At 39.7% G+C, this 24,896-nt stretch overlaps 1 protein-coding gene across 3 annotated transcripts in view; it reads left to right on the forward strand.

The window, feature by feature from the left end:
• The window catches only part of EYA2 (EYA transcriptional coactivator and phosphatase 2), a 183,598-nt gene that overhangs the window by 115,132 nt on the left and 43,570 nt on the right, over positions 1-24,896 (forward strand). For all 3 annotated transcript variants that reach the window (XM_063145829.1, XM_063145837.1, XM_063145845.1), the window contains 4 exons: positions 1,744-1,811; positions 14,515-14,692; positions 19,092-19,216; positions 21,069-21,152. In XM_063145829.1, coding sequence (XP_063001899.1) covers positions 1,744-1,811; positions 14,515-14,692; positions 19,092-19,216; positions 21,069-21,152 — 455 coding nt within the window. The remainder of the gene's footprint in view (positions 1-1,743; positions 1,812-14,514; positions 14,693-19,091; positions 19,217-21,068; positions 21,153-24,896) is intronic.

The raw sequence follows: 24,896 nt of genomic DNA on the forward strand, positions 1-24,896 counted from the left end.
CATCCCGGCTGGACCAGATGACTTTTGGAACCAATAGGTGATCTCTAGCTCATTTTCAACCACATTATCTATTTCTGGCCCTGCTAGGCCCTGACATAAATTTCATCTGCACTCTTCCTTGACTCTTAAGATGTCAGTGCCCAAAGAGGGCATGCGCTTCTCTTAACCCAGCAGATGTATCAATAGCTCCTGGCTCTCTGTATATCACTCATGAACTTGCGAATGAATGCATGAACTGACCCTATTGCAAAGCATTCTGTTTCTGGCTGATGTGAGGTTATATTAAAATTCTGTGGAGTTTAATTTGTTTATGGCTCCTTCAAATGCACAAGTCATCATTTGATACTGCCGTCATCCAATGAAGAACATGGATGTGTGAACCATCTCTCAGTCGGTACACTCCAGATGCATTTTCAGTGGCACTTTCATATAAGAAAGCCATATCTCTATGTTGGTTAATCCCTGCTAGCCATTTTGCTCAACCAAGGTATTAACTTAAGTGATAAAGATGATGGTGTGAATCACCCCTTACTTAAATAATAATAATTATTATTATTATTATTATTATTATTATTATTATTATTATTATTATTATTAAAAAGAAAATGTGTACAAGAAATTGTCATATGGAAGTATTAAATCGCTGTCAATGTTAATGCCTATCTGTATGGCTTGTGTGGATAAATTTTGAAGCTTTTCAGTGTTCTCTCTCTGGTCTCTCATAAACAGGCTAACACCATCTTGTCTTTATAACAACAACCTTTTTAATCAGCCTTCTAGTACTTTCTTTTCCACAGTCTGTAGTGCTCTTTATTGCCCCCTCTGGTAGCCTGAGAGAATGCAACCTTGACTATTTCTATATATTACGAATGGAAGACGTGAGAGGATCACAAAAGGAATTTTAAGATCAGCAAGAGAAGCTCTTCTCGTGTGCTCACCTGTGAGAGCAGTTAGGTGGGTGACCACATGTGAGAGAGCCTTCTCTGCAGTGGCCCCACACCTCTGGAACAAGCTGTCATCGGAGGCCCACCAGTGCTCCATCATTGCAGGCTTTTAAGAAGGCTTTGAAAATATACTATTTTACTTTGGCCTTCTGGTATTATTGCTGTTGCTTTTTTTGTTACTGTTTTATAGCTGATTGCGTTGCTGGGTTTTGTTGTTAGTATTTGTGTTTTTATCGTTTTTAATGTGTTTTATTGTTGTAAGCTGCATGGGGAGGCCTTCTGCCCTGAAAGACAGCCAAGAAATATATTTAATAATAATAATAAAAAATCCCAAGTAATCAAAATGAGAATGATTGAGGTTCTGCTTCAATCTGCAATTCTGGATATTTGCATATGGCCTCTTCTATACCTATACTTAATTTTTGTGAACCGCCCAGAGAACTCCGGCTATTGGGCAGTATAGAAATGTAATAAATAAATAAATAGGGACTGTAGCTCTAGTTGTCGGGGGTTCGTTTTGTTTTTTATAAAAGGATAAGGTAGCAGATGATGGGGAAAGCTACCTGAGACTCTGGAGAGCTTTTGCCGGTTAGAGTAAACAATACTGCCCTAGAGGACAAATGGTCTGATCTGAACTAAAGCATCTTCCTTTGATCCTAATGCCGTCCCTACTACTTCACAGGTGTTGCAGAAGACCAAGCAAGGCTGGGGTGAGAACAGTCACCCTGGGGATAGTTTGGCCATTTGTATTGGGCTTAATACCATTCTGTTTATCTTCTCATTTCTTCTTCTGTTCTAGGTACCTCAGGGATTTACCAAGGACCCAATGGCCTGACGGGTTCTGCAGGGTTCAGCACAGTGCATCAGGTACAGCTTTAACCATTTTTTAAAAAAAATGTCCTGAAAAGGTGGTTCATTTATTATTGTTTATACACTGTCTTGCTGGGTCAAACCTTCTCAAAGTGACTTCCAACATATGAATTGCCATAAAAAATAACAATAAAATACCAATAACAGCAAATTTTGGAGAAAAATGAAAAGTAACCAATAATTATTTTTAGCACACTTTACAGATCTAAAGTCACTTTGTTGCTTTAAGACATCCTTCCCCAACCTGGTGCTGTCCCAATATTTTGGATTTGAGCTCCTTAGGCAGGATGGCCACTGTTCAGGTTTGCTGGGCATTGTAATCTAAAACATCTCTAGGGCAGTAGGTTGAGGAATTGTAATTCTTGTTAAAATTATTGGATCAATAATTTTAACAAGAAATGGAAGAAATAACTATGCTGAGAATCTTACAGAGATAATTATTTCCAGACATTTTTCATCTCTAGTCTTCTTATAAAAGTCTTAGAATCATAGAATCATAGAATAGCAGTGTTGGAAGGGGCTTACAAGGCCATCGAGTCCAACCCCCTGCTCAATGCAGGAATCCACCTTAAAGCTTCCCTGACAGATGTGTGTCTTGTTATTACATAGTTTTTAGAAATCATTTGCAGGGGGTGGGGGAGTAAATATATATAAACACCTTGTCTTAAATTCTACAAGAAAATATTTCACAATCCAAAACTGTTCAATTTTTTCAGTTTTTCAGAAAAAAACTAATGGTCCTGGGGTGGGGTGGGAGGACACACACGTAAAAATCTGGGTTTATTTTTAACATTCCCAGTCTTTTTCTGGACCGTCATATATTTAGGTAGAGCACATGCTTTGCATGTAGAAGGTCCCAGGTTCAATCCTTGACATCTCCAGGTAGGGCTTGAAAAATTCCTGCCTGAGAGCCACTGCCAGCCAGTGCCAACAATACTAGGCTAGATGGACCAGTGCTCCGAATAAGGCAGCTTTCAGTGTTCCTGTGTTGTATATTCTCGTCCATCCCAAGCCCACTTCCAGACAGTTCCACAGCCTCTCTGGGATGAGTTGACGGTAGAAAACATTTCAGCCCAAACCTCTGGATGACTTCTCCCTGCAGTTTCATGTAGATGTTAAATTGCATGTGGGACAAAACAGAACCCTGAAGCCAAAGGCCACAGTCTAGAACAAAAGTCCCCCAACACCATCTTCTGGCATTGATTTTTCAGGAAGGGCTGGAGCCACTGCAACGCCCACATGCACATGACTAACTTCCTTGAGACTTATCTCTGACTATCGTACTTAACATCTGATTTTTGGAGACAAGAAAATGTATGTATCTATGGACGCTCACAGAGCTCAACAGCTTGGCAGGGGACTTGGCAACCAAATACTTTCAAAATTATTTCCTCCCCCCCCCCGCCTTCGCTTCTGTTCCTCCTCCTACCAGTCTTGGCCCTGGTTCAGCACTTTGGTTGCAATGTAGAAAACATTTCACAATTCTTATGGGGAGACCACAGTATCATATGAACAGTTTTTCTGAAAACTGGCAGTTTCCATCGTCTTATGGAGAGCTCCCACTTCTTTCTTTTCCAAGCTTGGCTTTAGGGTAACAAATGTGCGTAAACATTCTAAAATGTCACACAGAGACCCTTGTGAGTACGAAGCGATCAGAGTGTTCTTGCGTTCTTCCTTATTTGGATATACACCTGTTTGTGAACTTCATGCTTTGCATATGTTCGCACCTTTATATATAAAGCATGTGTATAAATATATGGTGTGGATACATTACATGCAGAAACACTATATGAGAATGCTTGCTAGTAAAACTTGATGTAAACCAACTATGAAGTCAGTCTATTCTTTTTTTCTTTTTAGCCAATGCTGAAATGAGCATTCAAGGCTAAACTGAAGTCAGCGAGGCTATGGGGCATAAAAACTTTTCTAAGGATTGCATCCTAAATTCTGTTTTCCATAAGCTTTGACAGCAGCTTCCTATCTGGGGGTTTGTAGGGAAAAGAGACCATACCTCAATTGTAAGAGCACATACTGTTATCCTTGGCAGATCTAGTTAAAAAGGATCTCAGGCCGCAGAGCTGGGAAAGGCCTTTGCCTCTAGAGCAGGGGTTCAGAAGCAGTTTTGATGGGGGGACCAGATACCCCTTCCCCCAGCCCTCTGTGGGCCACCTGACATCATTTGCTCCCTCTACCTTCCCACCAGTGCTTGGGCCAGGGACAGAGCTTCACTCTACATGGGCTTTCCTGGAAGCTCCACACACAACGAAGCTGAGTTGGCCTAATCTTCCTCACTACTCCTTGCTGTTTCCTCTGATCTCACCAGCAAAGAAATCCCCACTGTTAATGTCCATTCTGAGAACAGGGAGGATGCCCTCTGAGACGATTCCTCCAAGGATGGAGTTTAGAGCCTAAGCCTCATCCCCTGAAGGAATCCCTAGAGGTCCTTTGGGAAGGATTTACTTCAGTCAGTGAAAATTAGGCTGACAACCATTACCCAGAGGACCTTATTTATTTATTTATTTATTTATTTATTTATTACATTTATATACCGCCCCATAGCCGAAGCTCTCTGGGTGGTTTACAAAAGTTTACCTTCTCTTGTGGAATGGCCTGCCAGGAGAGATTCGCCAACTTATAACCGTCTTTCTGAATTTAAAAAAGCTATAAAGACTGATCTCTTCCGGCAGGCCTACCCAGTCGAATTTTAAAATGTCTGGTTGTCATTTTAATAATGTATTAGTTGTATATGTTTAATCAGTTTTATATATTTTATAGTATTTTTATATTTGATCCTGTTCCCCGCCTCGATCCAGAGGGAGAGGCGGGTTATTATTATTATTATTATTATTATTATTATTATTATTATTATTATGGCTCTGCAGGACAGATTGGGATTCTAGTGGCTGGATCTGATACCCAGGCCAGAGGTTCTGCACCCTTGCTCTAGAGCCTAGAGAGCTGCAGCAAACCAGGATGGGAAATCGTGGTTTAAAGTGGGTTTGCCAACCAGGTTTAGGGCAGTTTTCCTGCATCTCCAGCCTCTCTGCATGCATGAGAAACAACAGTGCTAGGGCTAGCCCTAGACAGAGGGTTCCTGGGGGGCGGAGCTTGGCAGCCTGAGCGATGGCGGGTTTCTTCTGAGGCTCTGAACGGCGCTTGCCGGAAAAGGCAATTATCTCTCTTTTAATGGGCATGAATCTTTGAGCAACTGACAGAAAATGATTATAAAACCAACAGGAGCCGGGAAAGTGGAGAGATTTGGAGAAGGGAGGTGAGATGAACTATGATTAATGCAATGTCTGTCTAAACGGCAACTCTATGAAAAGTGAAAGTAAACGCTGACTGACGCAGTTTAAAAAGAAGGAATTTATGTTTGCTGGACATTGATCTGTGATATAACCTCTCATCTTTATCTCACATGGGAACGATTGGAATGCTGGCTTTCTAAGGTTAAAGTGGTTGACTGGATTTATTGGCGTGGCGAGAAGGGGGGTGAAGGGGTGAAAAAAGCTGCATTTGGCATTCGGTGAGGGAGATGTGGGATGTGAGAGACTTTGAGTGATTAAATCTGATCCCCTCTAGTGAATGCTGTTGTGAACTGGATTTTTCCCCCCTCCTCGTGAAGAAGGAGCTGTGAGTGCTATATAATAGAGAAGCCAGCATAAGTTGCTAAGGAAGAGAGTTGGACTCTAAGATTTATGCCCTACCCAGAAGGGACCCATGCCCAACGTTAAAAAAAAGATCAAAAGTTGGGAAAAGCTTAATAAACAAAAAAAGAAACCTTCAAATCATAATTTGGCTTACCTCTCCTTCCTGGGAAGTACAGCCCCTGGAGTTGAACAGGAAGAGGAAGATATAGACCCAGTCTCTTTGGATACAATACCAAATAAAGAAGGAAACATGGCAGAAGGGGGGAAAGAAAGTGGTAGTAACCCTCCCTCTTTAATGGAAATCAAGGCTATTATAGCAGAAAATAACATGATTATTTTTAAAAAAATGGATCAGCAAATGAGTGAATTCAGAAAACAAATGCGTACTATTATGGATAAAACGATGGAAAATTCGGATAAGATCAAAAAGATAGAGGCTAAAGTGGATCTGGACCAGAAGAAACAAGAGGCTTTCGAAAAATCAACTAATATACAATTTAAAGAATGGGAATTGCGTTTGATCGCCTTGGAAGATCAATCTCGTAGATCTTCGCTTCGAATAAAGCAGCTGAAGGAGACGCAAGGAGAAGATCTTAGAGAAATTATCGTGAACTGGTTCAAGGAGCTGACGCCTGACATTCCAATAGATGGATCGGATCTGGACCGAGTCCACCGTGTGGGGGGGAAAAACTACAAAGGGACTAGAGATATATTGGTGAAATTTGGCAACTATTACAAAAAAGAGCAAATTATGAAAGAATTGAGATCTAAGGTTCAGATACAGTGTAAAGGCAAACCAGTGCAAATTTACAATGATCTTTCTCAACGCACATTAAATTGGAGACGTAGTCTTAAACCAATAACGGAAACATTAATGAAGAATAAAATTCCTTATGCATGGGGTTACCCGGTTTTCTTAAGATTTACATATGGGAGGAGGGAATACAGAGTAACCTCATTGGATCAAGGTAAAGATTTGCTGAAGAGGCTGGGTCTGGATGGGGAAGCAGATGGGGCTGGAGTGGGTGGGGGAGGGAATGAGGCTGGGACATCTGGAGAGTAAGAGAATTGTTAATTATGTTGGAGATAATTGCAAATAAAAATGCTAATATAGAGACCTGCCGGCCAGGCACAGCACTGCCTCCCCCCTCCCCCTTTAAAGTAGATGGCTGGAGTATTAGACTCACGGGGATATGGGGGGGGGATTAGAGTGGGGGGGTGGGGAGGGGGGGAAGGTAGGGGAGGAGGGATCGGGGTAGGAGGGTGTGGGTTTTATGTATGGAGTTTGTGTTTTTATGTAAGCAAGTTTGAATTGCTGAGCACAAGGGATCGGAAGAGATTTCAAAAGGGTGATTATGGATAAAAAGATAAAGGTATCAACACTCAATGTTAAAGGTTTAGGGGCAGTCGTGAAAAGGAAGAGAATAGAACAAATGCTAAATAAAGAGGGATCAGATATTATAATGATCCAAGAGACACACCAAGGCTCCGAGAATTCGAATATGATAAAATTAAAGTGGTTAGCCTATTATGAAAAATCATTAGGGACATCAAAAAAAAATGGAGTGGCCACTTTGATTTCAAAAAAAAGTGGGTTTATATTAGAAGAGGTAAAAAAGGATGATAAGGGTAGATATCTTATGTTAAAAGGTAAAATTGAGGGAAAGGTTTATACTTTGATTAATGTTTATGCCCCAAATGAGAGGCATAGAGAATTTTTTATAAAGCTGTTCAAAGAAATAGAAGAATTTAAGGAGGGGTATGCATTATTAGCTGGGGATTTTAATATGGTTATGGATAATAAAAGGGACAGGTCAAATCCCACTAATGCTGAAAAGAGGAACAATATGACTATATTGAATAAATTAGTAAAAGAAAATGATTATTTAGATTCGTGGCGCTTACTTTACGGGAATAGGCCTGGATTTTCATACTTTTCCCCAGTTCATCATACATACTCCAGGATAGATTATATATTTGTTTCAAAAGACTTTGCAACGAGGATTTGTAAAATGGAAATGGGGGTAATAAAAGTAACCGATCATGCCTTGTTAAGTTTAGAATTTACAGTTAAGAAAGATTATAAAGAGGCATATAGATGGAAGTTGAACACAAAGATATTGAAATACAATAAAATAGTAGATAAAATTCGGAAGGAACTGTCGGAGGCATGGGAAATTAATGAAAAAGGAGGAACAGCTGGGTCAGTCATTTGGGACACCATGAAGGCTGTAGCAAGAGGAATCTGTATTAGAGAAACATGTAGTTTAAAAAGACAACAACGTGCAGAACAGGAAAAGTTAGAGATAGAAATTAAAAACTTGGAGGAAAGATATTGGCGAAGTAAAGATAAATATAAATTAGTGGAAATACAAGCTAAGAAGAAACAATTAGAAAACTTAAATATAGAAGAGATTCAAAAGAATTTAATGTATATGAAAAGGGAATATTTTGAAAACAGTGATAAGAACTCGAGGTTGCTTGCCAAGCTCACACAAAAAGAAAAAGGGAGGAATGGGATAGAAACGTTGAAAGATAGTCGAGGGAATTATTGTCATGCAATGAAAGCTAAAATAAAAATTTTTCAGGAATTTTATCAGGAATTGTACAAGGGTAAAGAAATTCAACAAGAAAAGGTGGAGGAGTATATTGGAAGGTTTATAAAGAAGGAAATAAAATCAGAATATAAGGAGTTAATGGAGTCAGTAATAACTCAAAGAGAAGTTGAAGAAGTTATTGATAAGTTAAAAGTGGGTAAATCACCAGGAGCAGATGGTTTGGGTCCAGAATATTATAAGGTCTTCAAAGATTGTTTAGTTCCAAAATTAATGGAACTTTATAATAGGATATTATCAGGAGAGAAGATACCTGAATCATGGGAACATTCAGTGATAATTCTGATCCCAAAACCAGATAAAGATTTGACTAATCCTGATTCTTATAGACCTATTTCTTTAATTAATCAGGATGCTAAAATTTTTACATCTATTATGGCCAAACGATTAAATAAATTTTTGGCAGAATATATAGGAGCAGATCAATGTGGGTTTGTGGTAGGAAGACATATGCATAATTTAGTGGGTAGAGTTTTAAATGTAATAAATGTAATAAAAAAAGCAAATATTAAGGCAGGTATTATGGCATTAGATATTTTTAAAGCTTTTGATTGTGTGAGCTGGCAGGCACTAAAGAGTATTATAGATAAATTGGGATTTGGAAATAAATTTAAAAATGTAATAGAACAGTTATATTCCCAAAATACGGCGGTAGTGGTGGTAAATGACGGACTTACTGAAAAGATACGACTAGCCAGAGGAACAAGACAAGGATGTCCGCTCTCGCCGGTCCTTTTTGTAATGGTTATGGAAGTTTTGGCGAAGGCACTAAGGGAGGATAAAGAATTAGAAGGAATTGGAGAGGTAAGGGAGATAAAGCTAAACATGTTTGCGGATGATACTTTATTGACCATTAAGAATCCATTAAGAAAATTAGAAAGAATTAAATATCAGTTGAGGGAATTTGAGGAAATTACAGGGTTAAAAATAAATTGGTCTAAATCAGAGATGATGTTGTTTAACTATACTAAGAAGGAAGAAAAGGATTGGGAATTTAAGGGGATGGAATTGAAAGTTAAGAATGAGATTAAATACTTGGGAATTAAAATTACAAAAAATCTAGAGAATTTAGAAAGGGAAAATTTAACGAGGTTAAAGAAGGAGGTATTAGAGAAATTGGAGAAATATAAAAGATTAAATTTATCTTGGTTTGGGAGAATAGCTTTGATAAAAATGAAGATACTAGCTAAAATTAATTTCGTATTTAGGATGCTACCTATAAAAATATCAGAAACCGAGATAAAAAGTTGGCAAAATATTATTAATAAATATTGTAATGGAGAAAAGAGAGCAAGAGTGAATAAAAATAATTGGTACCTAAGCCAAAAAAAGGGGGGAATGGGTCTCCCAAACATAAAATTATACTACGTAGCAAATAGATTAAGACATGTTGTAGAAGCAATTATGGGAGTAGGAGATTTATACTGGATGGAAGAAAAAATCATAAGTAAGGTAGAGATGAATCTGGAGAATGTTTTTTTTAAAGATTGAGGAAGAAAATGGGTTGGAAGTATAGATAATCCACTCCTGAGGACTCAATGGGAAATTTGGAGCAAATTTAAAGGGAAGCTGCTTCCGAGCAACTCTCCCTTAGCACCGATAATAATGTTAAAGAATTTCCCAGAGGATCTAAAGGGTAGATTATGTAAAATATTAAAAGAGAAAAATAAAATAAAATTAAAGGATTGGGTAAGAGATATTAAAACAAGAGAAGATATGGAAAATTTGTTAAAGGAGAAGAAGCTATCTTGGCTAGAATATGGTCAATTAGAACAATGGAATAAAAAGTGGATTAAAGATAATAGAATGTGCAGAAAGATGACGAGGTTTGAAGAATTAGTAGTAAGTAAGGAGAAAGGAAAAGGAGGTAGTATAGTTTCAAAAGGATTAATGAGTGAAATATATAAAATATTGTTAGAGAAGGAGTTTAGAGAGAATACAGAGAAAGTGATTTGGGAATCAGATTTGAAGATACAAATAGGGCGACAGAGCTGGGAGGGACTATGGAAACAAAGAGTGTTGAGAAGTTTATCAGTAAGAATAAAGGAGAATTATTTTAAAATTTTATGGAGGTGGTACCTAACCCCGGTTAGATTGAACAAGATAAGTGATCAACATTCAGCAAATTGTTGGAGAGGATGTGGGGAAAAAGGAACGTATTTACATATGTGGTGGCAATGCAAATATGTACAAAGATTATGGAAGATGGTGTTCTCAGAAATTGAAGAAATAGTGGGAATGAAAATAGAACAAACACCAAAAATAGCATTGCTGTCACTATTTGAAGATATAAAGTGTGGAAAAGGAACTATAGAGCTGATATCGAGTTTGTTGGTTGCAGCACGATTGATGATAGCTAGGAACTGGAAGATCCAAGGGGAATATTCTATTGAGGAGTGGTATAAAGTAGTATGGGATATAGCCATTAATGATAAACTGACATGTAATATTAAGTGGAGAAAAGGCGTAACTAAAATAAATGAGTTCGAAGGAATTTGGAAACAGTTCCTAGTGTTCGTGTTTACTAAGGGAAATGGGAAACCACCATCAGAAGAAACGATTAGATTTTGGACTCAAGAATGATCCCGAGGTGGGGGGTGCACTTTTATGTTAAGAATGAAAATGTTGTAGTGTGATAAGGCATATGTAATAGTTTTTGATATTTGTACTCAACAATTATTCAATATGTATGAAGCAGATATTTGATGTATTTCTTTTTCTTATTGTGTTTGTTTCAATTATATTTTGGAAATGTTCATTTATGTTTATATAGTGTTGAAAATGAATAAAAATTATTAAAAAAAAAAAAAAAAAAAAGACAGAGGGTTCCTAGCACTACTAATCAGAGGTCATTGTGCATCTATTCCATCTTTTTCTCCTTAATGGATTTTTGCAATGAGAGAAAAGACAGAAAATGCAGTGGGAAAGTACAGGTTGGTCATGAGTGAGAGACATAGGCCTTTACTAGACTATGGGTTAGCCCACGGTAAACTCCAGGCTCGCCCCTTTGCGTCCAGATGACACACAGGGAATCCTGGGCTCATGCAGGGGTCAACTCTCCCTTGCCCCAGGGTAATGGGCTCCAGTTGTAGCCCGGTATTTCCCGCGGCCTCGGGCTGAGCCCGAGACCACAAGCGTGCAGACCATTCTGTCGCTTTTCCCGGCTACCGCAATTACTCGTGAGTAGCCAGGAAAAGTGCCCATCGGGGGGGGAGATCGCGGCCGGGGGGGGGATTTATTTATTTATTAAATTTATATACCACCCCACAGCCAAAGCTCTCTGGGTGAGTTACAAAAGTTAAAAAACAGTGGACATTAAGAAAGTATACAAAATTTTAAACCACCAAAAATATATAAAAACAACAGTCTACAGTATCCATTTTAAACAACAACAGTTTTGGGGTCCATTTTTTTAAAAAAACTTCGCATATGTTGTTAAATGCTGTTAAATGACTGGGAGAAGAGAAAGGTCTTGACCTGGCGCCGAAAAGATAACAATGTTGGCGCCAGGTGAGCCTCATCGGGGAGATAATTCCATAATTGGGGGGCCACCACTGAAAAGATCGTGGCAGGGGGGAGATCGCAGCAGAGAGAGGAGATCGCGGCAGGGGGAGGGAGATCGTGGTGGTGGGAGATGGGGGCAGGGTGGGGGGAGCGGGGAAACCTTTTTTTTTAACAAAAAAATCGCTTTGGTCAATCGTGCGCTCCTGCGCACGCAGACACGACAGGGCTTTCCTTTAGCCCTTCGCGTCTGACTTTTAGACTGGGGTGACAGTCTGCGCTACTTGAATCGCGGGCTCGCCCCTCCTCCCGCACAGATTTAAAGGTAGGTCTAGCAAAGGCCATAGTCACAGGCAATTCTTCATCTGTGTCCAACTCTTTGCTGCTTATTTGTAGGGCTGCTGAACAAGTCAATTAGAGAATACAGTTAGAGTTTGCTGTATTTGCTCTATGGCACAACATGCCTGATGCATTTCGTGAAAAAACGGTATATCGGGCTCCTTTGCCCAGTATGCTGTTAGCAGGTAGACATTAGAGACTATTACACACATTTCTTTGTGTGTCAGGGAGCTGTTGTTTGCATTGTTGTGTACATTTAACTACATGTATAATTTATTTATTTTTATTTATTTATTACATTTCTATAGCTGAAGCTCTCTGGGTGGTTCACAACAATTAAAACCACAAAATACAACATAAGATATATTATAAAAAAATGTTGAAGTTTAAAACTACAGTACAAAGTAAAAATAAACACCAAAATAAAACATAGTAGCAATGCAGAGATTTAACATACAATAACAGATTTAAAACAACAGAACTAAATGACTAAAATGCCTGGGAAAATAAAAAGGCGCTGGAAGGAGTACAGTGTAGGTACCAGGCAAACCTCTCTGGGAAGTTCGTTCCACAACCGGGGACTACAGTAGAAAAGACCCTTTTCCTGGTAGCTACCCACCTCACTTCCTTTGACAAAAGCTCTAGGAGAACTGCTGAAGATGATCTTAGGGTCTGGACAGATATGTATGGGAGGAGACTATGGCCCAGGTCAGACAACACATTAGTCAACACAATGTGAAAACTCCACTCAACGGTTGAGTTTTTAGGGGGTGCTTCCCACACAACATGTTCTAACTCCACTGTTGTGTGACTGGGTTACCGTGGAGTTGAGTAAAAGTCAATGCAGCATTTGATTGACAGTTCTTCCATACTCTCTTCTCCCCCGGTCCTCCTGATAGTATCCCATCAGCCATTGCTGCAAAAAAACAATCCCGGCGGCTCTCCTAGAGCGGCACTCATTCCTTTCGCCGCTCTTGCCAGGGAACTCTGTAGCTGGTGGGAAAAGTCAACTCAACATAGTGGAAAACTCCACGGAGCCCACCACACAATGTACAACACAATGGTTGTACAGGAATTCTCCTCTGCACAGCGTAGATATTCTGCAGGGAGTGTTTTCCAAAAAAACTCCACTGTTGCATGGAGTTTTCCCACCAGAAAACACATTTCTCGATGGTGGTGTAAAAACTCCACCGTAGAGTTCTAAAACCACTGTTGAGAAACATGTTGTCTGAACTGAGCCTATATTTCATATAACCTGGCCCCAAGCCATTTAAGGCTTTGAATGTTAATACCAGCACTGTGAATTGGGCCCAGACTAGAGATGTACAGATTCTGTAAAATACATTCTCTCTACATTTCGCAGACTGCCAGGCCCCTTTCGATCTGCTGTCCCCCAAAATGTGCATTTTCACTCTTTAGCCTATGGAGGAAATGCACATTTTAGGGCATTTTTTTAAATTGTGCATATTTTTCTGTGACAAAATATGTGCAAAATTCTCAAAGGTTAGAAAAACGATCTGCAAGTCCGCAGAATCTGCCTGATGAGAGAAGCTGGTCTGCTCCGAAATCAGCAGGTGAAATTCATAAAAATCCATTGTGGGCCACTGCAGCTGGAAACGTATTGGCATAATATGATCACGTTGGCCAGTCCTCATTAACAACTTTGCTATCGTCTTGCAGACCAGCTGAATTTTCCTGACCTCCTTCAAAGGCAGCCCCATGTATAATCCAACCTGGAGGTTATCAGAGCATGGATAACTGAGGCTCTGGTAACCTTTCACTTGGATTACTGCAATGCATTATACGAGGGGCTGCCTTTGAAAATGTCCGATTGTGTAATACCAAACCACGGTTTGTTAGTGTGAGAATGAGTTATGTGCTCTGTACTCTTGCTCCCCTCCCATGCTCCACTTCAATGGATTACTTTTGGGGTTTCATGAAATCATATTTTGGTATTACATCTAGTGTATGCACACCCTCCAGCCAGGGTTGCAAACCATGGTTTGAAGCTGATTTGCAATCTTAAATTGGAGGGCAAATAGAAATCATAGTTTGCCAGTTCAGATGTAATACCAAACTATGGTACGACAAAACCAGGAAGTAATTTCTTGAAGTGGAGTGGGCCAGCTACTTAAACATACACAGACACACACACATGCTGCAAAAAGTGCTGTTAAATGCACATAGCCACTTGATCATGCATAAAGAGAGTTTCTAGATCACTGGAAATGCACTTACCAATATGAGCAAGTTACCTTTGGCACATTAGTTTTGGCCTGTGAAAATGGGGAATGCTACAGTCAGAGATGAACCGAACATAGTTGGGAACAATAGTGCTACATTCAATACTGGCAAGAATAATGAAAAATATTTGTAAACCAAGTTGTACTTGGCTTTAGCTGCACAGCTCTTGATTATGTTTACTGCTTATTAAATATTTTGCTTGTACAGGATGATTAGAATGTAAGCCTATGCGGCAGGGTCTTGCTATTTACTGTTTTACTCTGTACAGCACCATGTACATTGATGGTGCTATATAAATAAATAATAATAATAATAATAATAATAATAATAATAATGTCTCTTCTTTCAAAGGAGTATTCTTCATATCCCAGCTTCACCCAAAGCCAGTATTCGCAGTATTACAGCTCTTCCTACAACTCCTCTTACATGTCTGCAAATAGCATCAGCCCTTCAGCCATCCCAACGTCTGCTTACTCTCTCCAAGAATCGTCACACAACATCAACAGTCAGAGCACCGAGTCACTTTCTGGTAGGTGCTTAGAAATCTCTATTTATTATTGCATGTTCAGCTCTGTGTAGGGTTTAATATCAGCAAGGCCTCAGGTATGGATCTTGTTTTTAGGGCCAGCTAAGATGTATTCCCCGAACTAGCAAAACAATAATAGAGTAACTTGGAAGCATGTGCAAAGTGTGTTTGTTTCATTACTAAATAAACAAAGCCAGATTGTAGTGGTTAGTGTTGAGTTAGCCCTGGGGAGGCCTGGGAACAAATTCTCACTCAGCCATAAAGCTCAGTGGGTGATCTTGGGCCAGTCACCACTTCTCAGCCTTGTCTACCTCCCAGGGTTGTTGTGAAGATAAAAATTGTGGAGGAGGACTATGTATGCTACTTTGAGCTCCCTGGAGGAAAGGTGGGAGATAAATGCAGTGAATAATAAAATATATAATACATCTAAGATTAGTAAGGAAGAATTCTAAATCAGACAGGGGAAACTTCTAAGGCCACAGCTAGACCTAAGGTTTATCCTGGGATCATCAAGGGTTCGCCCCTGCCTGAGCACTGGATCCCCTGTGTGTCACCTAGATGAACAGGTTTGACCCCTGGATGATCCAGGGATAAACCTTAGGTCTAGCTATGGCCTAAGTCAACTCGAGTTGTGCGCAAAAGCTAAGCATTGGTTCTGTGGATGAAAATTTGTTTATTTATTTTAAATATTTATTTCTATACTTTTCATGCATTTTTAAAAAATGCAAGACTGTAGGCATGTGTAAAACTGCATTGTTGTGTCTTCATTGTCGTATTGTTTATTTTAAATCTATTGTAGATTTAAAATGAACAGTATAAAAGTGAACAGACTTAACAGTGCAATCTTATACTTGCCTACCCAGAAATAAGTTCCGCTGAAATTAGTGGCACTAGATATGGGCGGACAAATCAGTTTACTTCCATTTCATGTCAGTTTCACTTGTATTGAATGATAAATCTGTTCCGCCTGATTCCACATGTCTGTGGACTTTTTTTTTAAAGTCCACACACACAAAAATCACATTTATTTTTGTATCCATTTCCCCCCTAAAATAGAGCTTTTTGTATGCGATTCCCCATATAATATATGCATTTTTGTACATATTTGCCATAATACTCACATTTTTGTGCACATTTATATGCCGAGCACTGCAGTGAAAAATCTGGATAAATGCAAGAAGTTTTATGGGAAGTTTAACAAGAATTCATACTGACTGAGGTCCATTTAAAAAGAGCTACAGGTTAACAGATTGAGTTAACAATTAATACTGAGCCCTACATTAAAATAAAAATTAAAAAACCAACACCTTCTATTCTTGAAATCATCTAGGATGGCTCTATTATAATGCTTAGCTTTTCAACTCTGGAGGCTCTGATATCATTACTTTTCAATGTACTGTTGCAATATGGTCTTCAAATACCTTTCCCCATGAAATTTTCATTGGCAAGCAATATCATTTATATAAAGCACCACGTCATTTGTGGATAATCACTGTATGTACACCAACAGTGGGGTCTGCTCATTTATTGAGCAAGCCTGCACATCTGGAGTTACTCATAAAGAAAAATAAACTGATATTGTTTTTTGTGTAAGGGGGAATATGATCAGAGTTTGCTCTGAAATTACTTGGGAAGATTTTCTTCTCCTTAGACTGGATCACAACATAGGAACATAGGAAGCTGCCTTGAACTGAGTAGGATAATTTGGTCCATCTAGCCCAGTATTTTCGACACTAACTGGCATCAGCGACTCTCCAGGGCTTCAGGCAGGAGATTTTTCTGCCCTATGTGGAGATAATGAAGATCAAATCTGCTAAGTGTTTGATCTACCACTGAGCTATGCCTCCTCCCAACTAGGGGCCTGAGACTTTAAAATTCTTCCCAAGAAGGAATGGCCCAGATTCATCTTTAAAACGTTGCATCTGAATTGCTAGACAAGTCTGAGAGCCACATGTAAAGTGGAAAGAAAATTGAAGTCTAAAGAGGTTTTATGCACATGGATCTCATCAACATTAACTTTGTTCACAATAATCTCCACTTAAGGACCCAAGGCAGGTAACAAATCTTTTACTCTTTCAGTGTTTTTGAAACTGTTCAGTTTGTGACCTATGTTACACTGTTCAGCTGAAATAAAGCCTAAGTTCTAAGCGCATTTTTATGGAAATATGCTCCATTGGTTTTCAATGGAATGTATTTCCAAGTCAATATGTTTAAGACATTTTCTCAGGGCTGTTAAAATTTAGAATGGTTTTTTTTAATTAAAATTGCCAAAATGAAAATGTCACTCAACTTATAAAACATCTCAGTTTTCATTGGTTGTGGGCAGAAGCTTTCTTTTCTTGAGCCAAAATGTAAAAGGGGTATGACAGAATGTTGCAAGATTTAGATAAACTATGCCCCGATGATGGGGTTTGTTTTTTTAAAAAAATTAATGTTTAATACTTAGAAGTTTTTTTTAAAAAAGCTTTGGATTAATTCTGTGGAATCTTTCAGCGCTTTTTTAAAAAGCATTTTTATGAGAATTGTACTACCACAAAAGGACGTTTCCACCAATATGAGTTTATAAGTAGTTTTGTAGCATACTCTTGTTTGTGACTGAAGCTGGTGTTTTATTCCATTTCACATTTTAAAATCTGTTTATTTATGTATACGTTTTAAAATTTTAAAGCTATAAAAATTAAATTAGTTTTTTTGTTAGAATTTTAAACATTTTAATCTATACAAATTTATAAACTGGATGTTCTATTAGTGGTCACTTGTTTTCTTTGGAGCACTTAGTATCCTAGGAAATCTTTGGGGTTATTAATTGTTCCATCCTCTTCTGATGACTTGATTTAGAAGTTTTGGCATTGGCCTCCATCCATCTCTACTTGCAGGTAATAATCAATGGCCCCAGATGTGGGGATGCCCATCTATGCACTTCCAGCTACTTCAGTATCGCGTAGGTGGGCATTGTGATGCAGGTCGATTGAAAAGAGCCTTCCACCCATGGATTCCCTTTTTGGGCAGAGGCATTTAAACTTTAGCATATTGTACAGGTGGGACCTGCAACATAATGTGGAGTTGTGGAGTCCTCCTGTTCAGTAGACTCCATTTCATTCCTTCCGCAACCCATGTTCCACTCCCCAACGACAACACTCAGTTGGCATTCTGTGCCCAATGAGCATGTTCCAAATCTTCATTAGATTGTTTTGAGGATTTTCCATTTCAGGGTTTCTTTCTAAAGTTTTTTTAAAAAAATAATAATTGGTATTTCTGCAAAACCTTGGGATCCTGCTGATATCCCTTTTTCATATGTGGATGGTGCTGTTTTTGGCTTCATGAGGACTGCCACTCAGAGAATGGAGGCTGCGATTAGTATGTAACTGAGCCTTAGGAGAGGCGTTTCAGCCTTTCAGAACGGGAGAAAAACATGGAAAAGCTAGGAAACCTCAAAATGACTGGTGATTGAGGGAAAGAGGGTAGGGCCAGTGAAAGCAGATATGGGCATCGAGGGAATCCTGAGGCCAGATTGGGACCACAGGCAAGTGGGATTTGGCCCATGGATACCTTTCTTTAGGTCCACCTTTTATTTCTTAACATTATAATTAATTAATTGGGAGGCTGGCATGCTGCAAAGTGAAGTTCTGCCCTCTGGAACCATCAGTGTTTGGGTTCAAACGTTTTATTTATTTATTTATTACATTTCTATACCGCCCAATAGCCAGAGCTTTCTGGGCGGTTCACAAAAATTAAAACCATTCAAAGTATAAAACGATAATATAAAATACAATATAAAAGCTCAACCAGCTAAAAACAGCAGCAATGCAAAATTACAAATTTAAAACACCATGTTAAAATGTATTTATAGATTGTTAAAATGTTGGGAGAATAAAAAGGTCTTCACCTGGCATCTAAAAGCATATAATGTAGGTGCCAAGCGAAGGTCATTCCCCATTTCTGCCTTGTACTTAGGTTTTTGGACCACTTACTTTTCATTTTAGTCTTACCATTTTGCCTTCTAAGAAATGAGTGCCTACCATGACAGCCATTTTATGAAGAGGAAAGCACCCTGCCATGGCAGCCATTTTGTGAGAGCACTCATGACATTCTTTCAAATTTCCAAGTGTGCTTCCTGAACCAAATGGTTTGGGGACCCTGGGTCTGCTGTAACCCTATTTCTGAACTTGCCCTTTAGCTAGCTACAGTTTAATTAGTGATAGCTGTTATTCCTGATTTCCACCCGCTCCTCTTTCAGTTTTGGCATCTGATTTGGGTGGAATCCCACTTTGGAGACCTACTGAGGTTGTGTGGGCCTACATTTTGAACTCTTACAACCCAATCTAGCCAAGGATCATGCACGAGGCAGATGAACCATAATTTAGAACATTGGCTTTCAGTAGGGTTCCTTTTATACCTACAGGTGAATATACAACTCCTGTAAAAGACACAGAATCAGACAGGCAGCACAGAGGGACTGACGGAAAGTTACGAGGGCGATCAAAAAGAAGTAATGATCCTTCCCCAACAGCTGACACAGAAATTGAGGTAAGAGCACTGGAGAGTTTCCTCTTTCCCCCTGCCCCTATAGGAAATCTCTGTTGAAATGAAATAATATAATCACCAAATCACTTGTTGGCTTTCCAGTTTGTAGATAACACCCTTCTGAACCCTTTTTGTCCTTTTGAGTTATGTTTAGAATATATTTAAAAACAGCTATGACTATTACATATCAATTTTATGGGAGAATTTGGCAGACATGTTTTTTCCCCTTTGGGTTTTTGTTTGTTTGTTTGTTTGTTTGTTTGTTTGCTTTACCTTTATGCTGGTTTGTTGAATCTGTCCCATTTCCTTCATGTGATGTGTCCTTGGGAACTAGTAACTAGGACCATCTCAAGGCTTGAGGAGCCTTCTTATGGTAACAGCCATGAGCAACCATTTTAATTCCCCATGGGGCCTGGAGTGATGCTACATCAAGAGCATTGTAGGAAATTAAAATGGCTGCTTGCTGCTGCTACCAGCAAGTTAAACTGTATCTAGGGCAGACACCAGTGGGATGCTGGGGCCCTGGTAGCACCCAGAGTTTGCCAGAAACTCATGCTGGGCCTGGCAGCAACTACTTCTTCATGACCTCTCATGCATAGTGCGAGGCTGGCCTAATCCTACAGCAATCAAAATTAGTCCATCGAAAAGTTTCACTTGGATTTCCATGTAAGTAATCAAGCTTGGAAACATCTACCCCAGAGACTCACATTTTTTCTTCATGGAGAACCCTTGGAATTATGGTTTTATAAGGGGGAAAGTAGAGACTTCTAGAGGTGAAAGCTCAGCACTTTACAATTTTTTAATTGTATCATTTTAAAAAATGACCAGTAAGCAAGGTAATCGGCATATAGAATAATATTTAATATGAGTTGTTTTTTACCTATATATTAAAAAAAAATGAGGAGGAAGGGTTTACATCTAATCTATATGTGAAGCGATCTTATTCCTGATTTTAAAATCAAAGCATTATTTATTTATATGGCACTTTCCAAGAGCAAGTTTCATAGTTCCTTGCTCCAAGCGCCTTACATTCTGAAAGCAGACACAATAGCCCTGACTGGCACCAACATTGCTATCTTTTCGGTGCCAGGTAAAACTTCCCTCTTCTCTTGGGCATTTGGTAGTATACAATGAACTTAAATTAATTCTTGCATCATCTTGGGTTATAGTTTAACAATTTGTTTTAGATATATGTTGTCCGTGGGTTTATGTAAATGCTTTTCTTTTTATATTTTGTATAATGTATTTTTAATGGTTTTTAACTTTTGTAAACTGCCCAGAGAGCTTCAACTCTCTGTATAAAAATGTAATAAATAAAATGAAAGACCAAAAAGAGAGGACAGGGAGAGAAATGGAGGTAGGAAAGAACATACAGAAAATTCAATTACAGATACTTTGGCTTAATTGCAGTCTGGTACTGGGCGTAGGGGTTGTTCTGATAGCTTCACAGAAAAGGTGTTTCGAGGAGGACTTTGACGTAAGTAACGGATGAGGTCTCACGGAGCCATTCTAATAAGCCACTTTCCCCCAATGTGGGGTCCTCCACTTCAACTACCAGCATTTGTGACTATTGGCCAAACTGACCGGGACTGATGGGAGTTGAAGTCCAAAACATCTGGAGGGAACCAGCCTGGGTAAGGCTGCAGTTCCAAACAGAAAGGGCGCAACAGTGAAAGGGCAGAGACATTTCAGAGAGCAGGAGACCTTTGGGCAGCTGAGATAGTGGAGCTTAATGTATGTAGACCGAAGACAAGGGTGTATATAAATGCAGCTATGGCATCCCAAGCGAATATATTCCTGCAAATAATTGGTGTGATTTTGTCTGTTTTTTCTATCCCTCCGTCTTTCATCACAGCGTGTGTTTGTGTGGGACTTGGATGAGACGATAATTATTTTTCACTCCTTACTCACGGGAACCTTTGCATCCAGATATGGGAAGGTACTGTTGAATTCATCTGTTTTTTTCGCCCCCAACATGGCTGTTTGTCCACCCAGAGACACATTGAGAATTGTAAGGACAATGAATATGGCAGCTTTTCTAACAGATGTTGCTCTTTCCCCTCACCAGAATATATTTAATAACTAAGTCCAGTGGTATTTCCCTCAAACATGTGAAAATTTAATTAACATCCTGTCACATTGCCAATAAACCAAGTTCTTCAAAAGAGTGTATTGTTTAGCTTCTTCTAGATAGGATAGTGAGCTGTTTTTCTAGTCAATGCCTTTTTCTATTAAAAAGAAACAAGAAACAATTTATTCAGCAGACATGATGCAAGAACTCCTGACTGGTTGAGGTACCCAATTTTTTTTTGCTAGGCTTTGTGTGTGTAGGGGGGTGGGGGGAGGGAAGTGACAGTTTTTTTAAACCTCTCTGTGAGAGAGGACATCATAAGCAGCCTCAAAGGATGCACTTGTTGCTGAACTGTACCACTTTGGACTGTGAATGGGTTTTGAATACTTCCTCATGTTAACAACAACAGCAATAAAACTCTTGGTAAATTCAAAATTAACATCTCATGGAGAATAGGAGGCTAAAATCCTTCTGCCTGACATGATGGTTTCATATGTGCAAGGACTTGCTTTTTTATATTCAGTGCCCCATCTGCTCTCTGACATGGTATAGTCCTGCAAGAGATAAGTTATGTGAATCTGCTGATCATACCAAAGAGTAGCTTCATTTTTCCCCAATGTATTATCCCATATGACATTTAGTCAGAGGATTTGTATGCAAGTAAAAAGCTGCACAAATTCAAATTTTTGCTCCTTTCCAGACTCCAGTGCAGTATTTAGTAACCACAGCAGAACTCTAAAATAGTAGGTCTTCATTTATTCATGCAACAGTTTCTTTTCCTTTTTTACTGATATTAACAAATAAGTTCAAAATCTTTGTATTAGAGCATGCTTAATCACTTTAATGTGGAATGGAAGAGGCTGTATTTGCTATTTATTACAATGGGATGACCAACTTGGCAGCTGTTTGAACAGCCTTGAACATTTCTGTGGCTGCAGAAATATGATTTGACATCATTTTATGATTCTACCAGCTGGGCTTGTTTTATGATGTTTATAACAAGCCAGACATGTAATTAGCAAGGTAGATTTATTATCTGCCTTTAGATGTGTGCACATGTAAAAAGATCTTTAAAAGTTGTTTATGATGCAAAAACCTGCTAAAGTGTTTGGAAGGCTTGTAGCATCTCCCTGTGAAAAGAAAGCCCATGTGACCGAAGGCAACATTTTGTTCAGAATTCTGGTTGCTTCCCCACTAGCTTTCTTGAGGCATTGCTTTTTTCACAATAAGCTGGAAGCAGAATTAAAAAGGACAGGTTGCTTACCTGTAACTTTAGTTCTTTGAGTGGTCATCTATGAACTCACACATATGGAGTTTGTGCCCATATAGAACAGTCATTCAGAACATTTAGAGCTGAACAGAGTTTTAGGTCAGAGTCCCACCACCCCACCCCTCTGTGCATGCTCCTGGCATGGCTCCCACCTGCCTCTAAGTTCCAGTCCACCACAGCAAAGAAATAAATTGAGGTCTAGATGTTGAAGCGGGGAGGAGGATGAGTTGTGTGATGACCACATGCAGAATACAGTTACAGGTAAGCAACTTGTCCTTCTTCATGGTGAGTAACCGAAAAGCGAGAGGGAGCTGCCCAAAATTACAAACATAATTACTCTGTTAAAGGCTGCATCTGTAGGCTCTGATATCCAGGCAGAACTGATACCACTTGGGCAACCAGTGTAGCTGATTCCAGGCGTTGAATTGGGCAGATGCAGGACTCACTGACCGAATATCTCCAGTAGTTTCTAGGAGTTTTGAGAGGATAATGCCCTGAAAGAAGTTGGTCAGAAGAGGAGGGCATAATGCAAGAGGTAGCCTGGTCAGCATAGGTACAGTGGCTGTTTGGGGTCCCTGAGTATCAGGTTGTTTCAATACTGGGTGGGTTGGCAGTGCATATAGAAGAGGTAACTCAGATTGGTCGCTGTAAGGACAGTGGGAATGTATGGGATAATAATGTTGAATGTTCCTATTTTTGTGTTCATGGTGCCATTGGGGAGAGGAATAATACCAATGCAGTAGCAATCATTTGTCGTAATAGTAGGGAAGTGATCTGGCGTAATAATGGTGGCAGTGGTCCTCCCGTGGTAAGTTGTAGCAGTGCTGGGGAAAGTTGCCCAAGGAAACAGATGAGGTTGGCAAAGTCTGTTAGTATCTGAGGATCTGTCCATGTGTGAGGACAAGACTTACAGGGGAATGGTATTGGAGAGCAATACCCAAAGGGTAGGCTGATGAGGTTCCATAAAGAAATATCCCCTGGATTCACTCTGTAGTACCAACACCATTCACTGGATGTTACCCCAAGGAGTTGCAGTCTCATGGAAGTTAAAAAAAAATTGAGAATCAGTGTTGGTGACTGAATGTAAGGCTGCAAAGCTGTCGGTAATGTGGTTATTTGCTTCAGTGTGGGTACCATTGGTTCATCATCAGATGTGATCTTGTGTATAGTTTTCTTGATGTTATTCTATAGTCCTGGTGACTGAGAATTAGCAGGGCATTTATTCTGAGACTTGACCTTCTTGGTCTCAACCTTCTGCATCAAAGGCTCAGGTCTGAGCTGAGTTACTGCTGACTGTTGCTCTAAAGGCGAGACCGAAGCTGGGGCCAGGGAGAAGCTGCTATACTTGATCTCGAGGACGAGTACCCAGTAGCACTTTAAACTGGTGGAATTAGTTGTGAGAGGGAGGGTGCTAGCTTCATGCAACTTGAGATGGTGTGTAGAGGCTGGTTAGGTGCAGCTGCATCCGCTGCCTTGAGTGCTTGCTCCCACAAAAGGGCGTGGAGGCAAGATGTCCTGTTTCTCCTGGCCTGTTTAGTAAAGGCCTGACAGTAGCCACAAGACTCCATTCTGTGTACTTCTCCGAGGCACAGACAGAAGGAGTGTCCTTCAGTTAGCAGGATTTTCCTGTTTGAAGACGGCCTTGGAGGCCATACGCCCCTGGGGGGTGAGACAAACTGAGGCAGGTGTGAGCCATGCCTGGAGCATGTGCAGAGGAGGTGGGCAGGACTTTCTTCTGCTCTGTTCCAAATGACTGTTCTGTGCAAGCACATAACCCATATGTGTGAGGCACAGAAACCACGAAGAAGAATGGTGGTTCCATATGGCACATAATATGAACTGGCAATGCCTGCCCTTGTGGTCAAGAACATCCTATAATGTTAGCTGAGCACTGTTCACACAACGGCCAACCAGCTGTTGACCAGAAACCCGCAAGAGCACCCTCCCACCCATTGCACCTGTGTCTTGCTTGTGGGTTCCTGGTCGACCACTGTGTGAACAGTTTGGCCATCTGTGTAATATAATATGCAAATTACTTTTTCTTACCCTTGTGTAAGCATGCACCACTCTGATTTGGATTAGGACTATGGAACACTAGGAGGGAGGGTTAAATCTCCCCACCCACCCCAAACACACACATTTTTTCCTGAAATTACACACATCCGGAGCTGTGGAGTGGGGAAAGTCTCTATTTACTTCAAGGCAGATCCTGGGTCCAACCCTGTTGTTTAGATTGTCTTTAAAAGGGGAATCAACATAAATCCACCAATTCTGTACAAAACAGCTAGTGTAAAAGGATCCTTTGCCTGATTAAATTAGCACAGCAGTTCCCAGTCTTGCAG

Source organism: Elgaria multicarinata, chromosome 1, assembly GCF_023053635.1.
Source record: "Elgaria multicarinata webbii isolate HBS135686 ecotype San Diego chromosome 1, rElgMul1.1.pri, whole genome shotgun sequence".
NCBI lineage: Eukaryota > Metazoa > Chordata > Lepidosauria > Squamata > Anguidae > Elgaria > Elgaria multicarinata.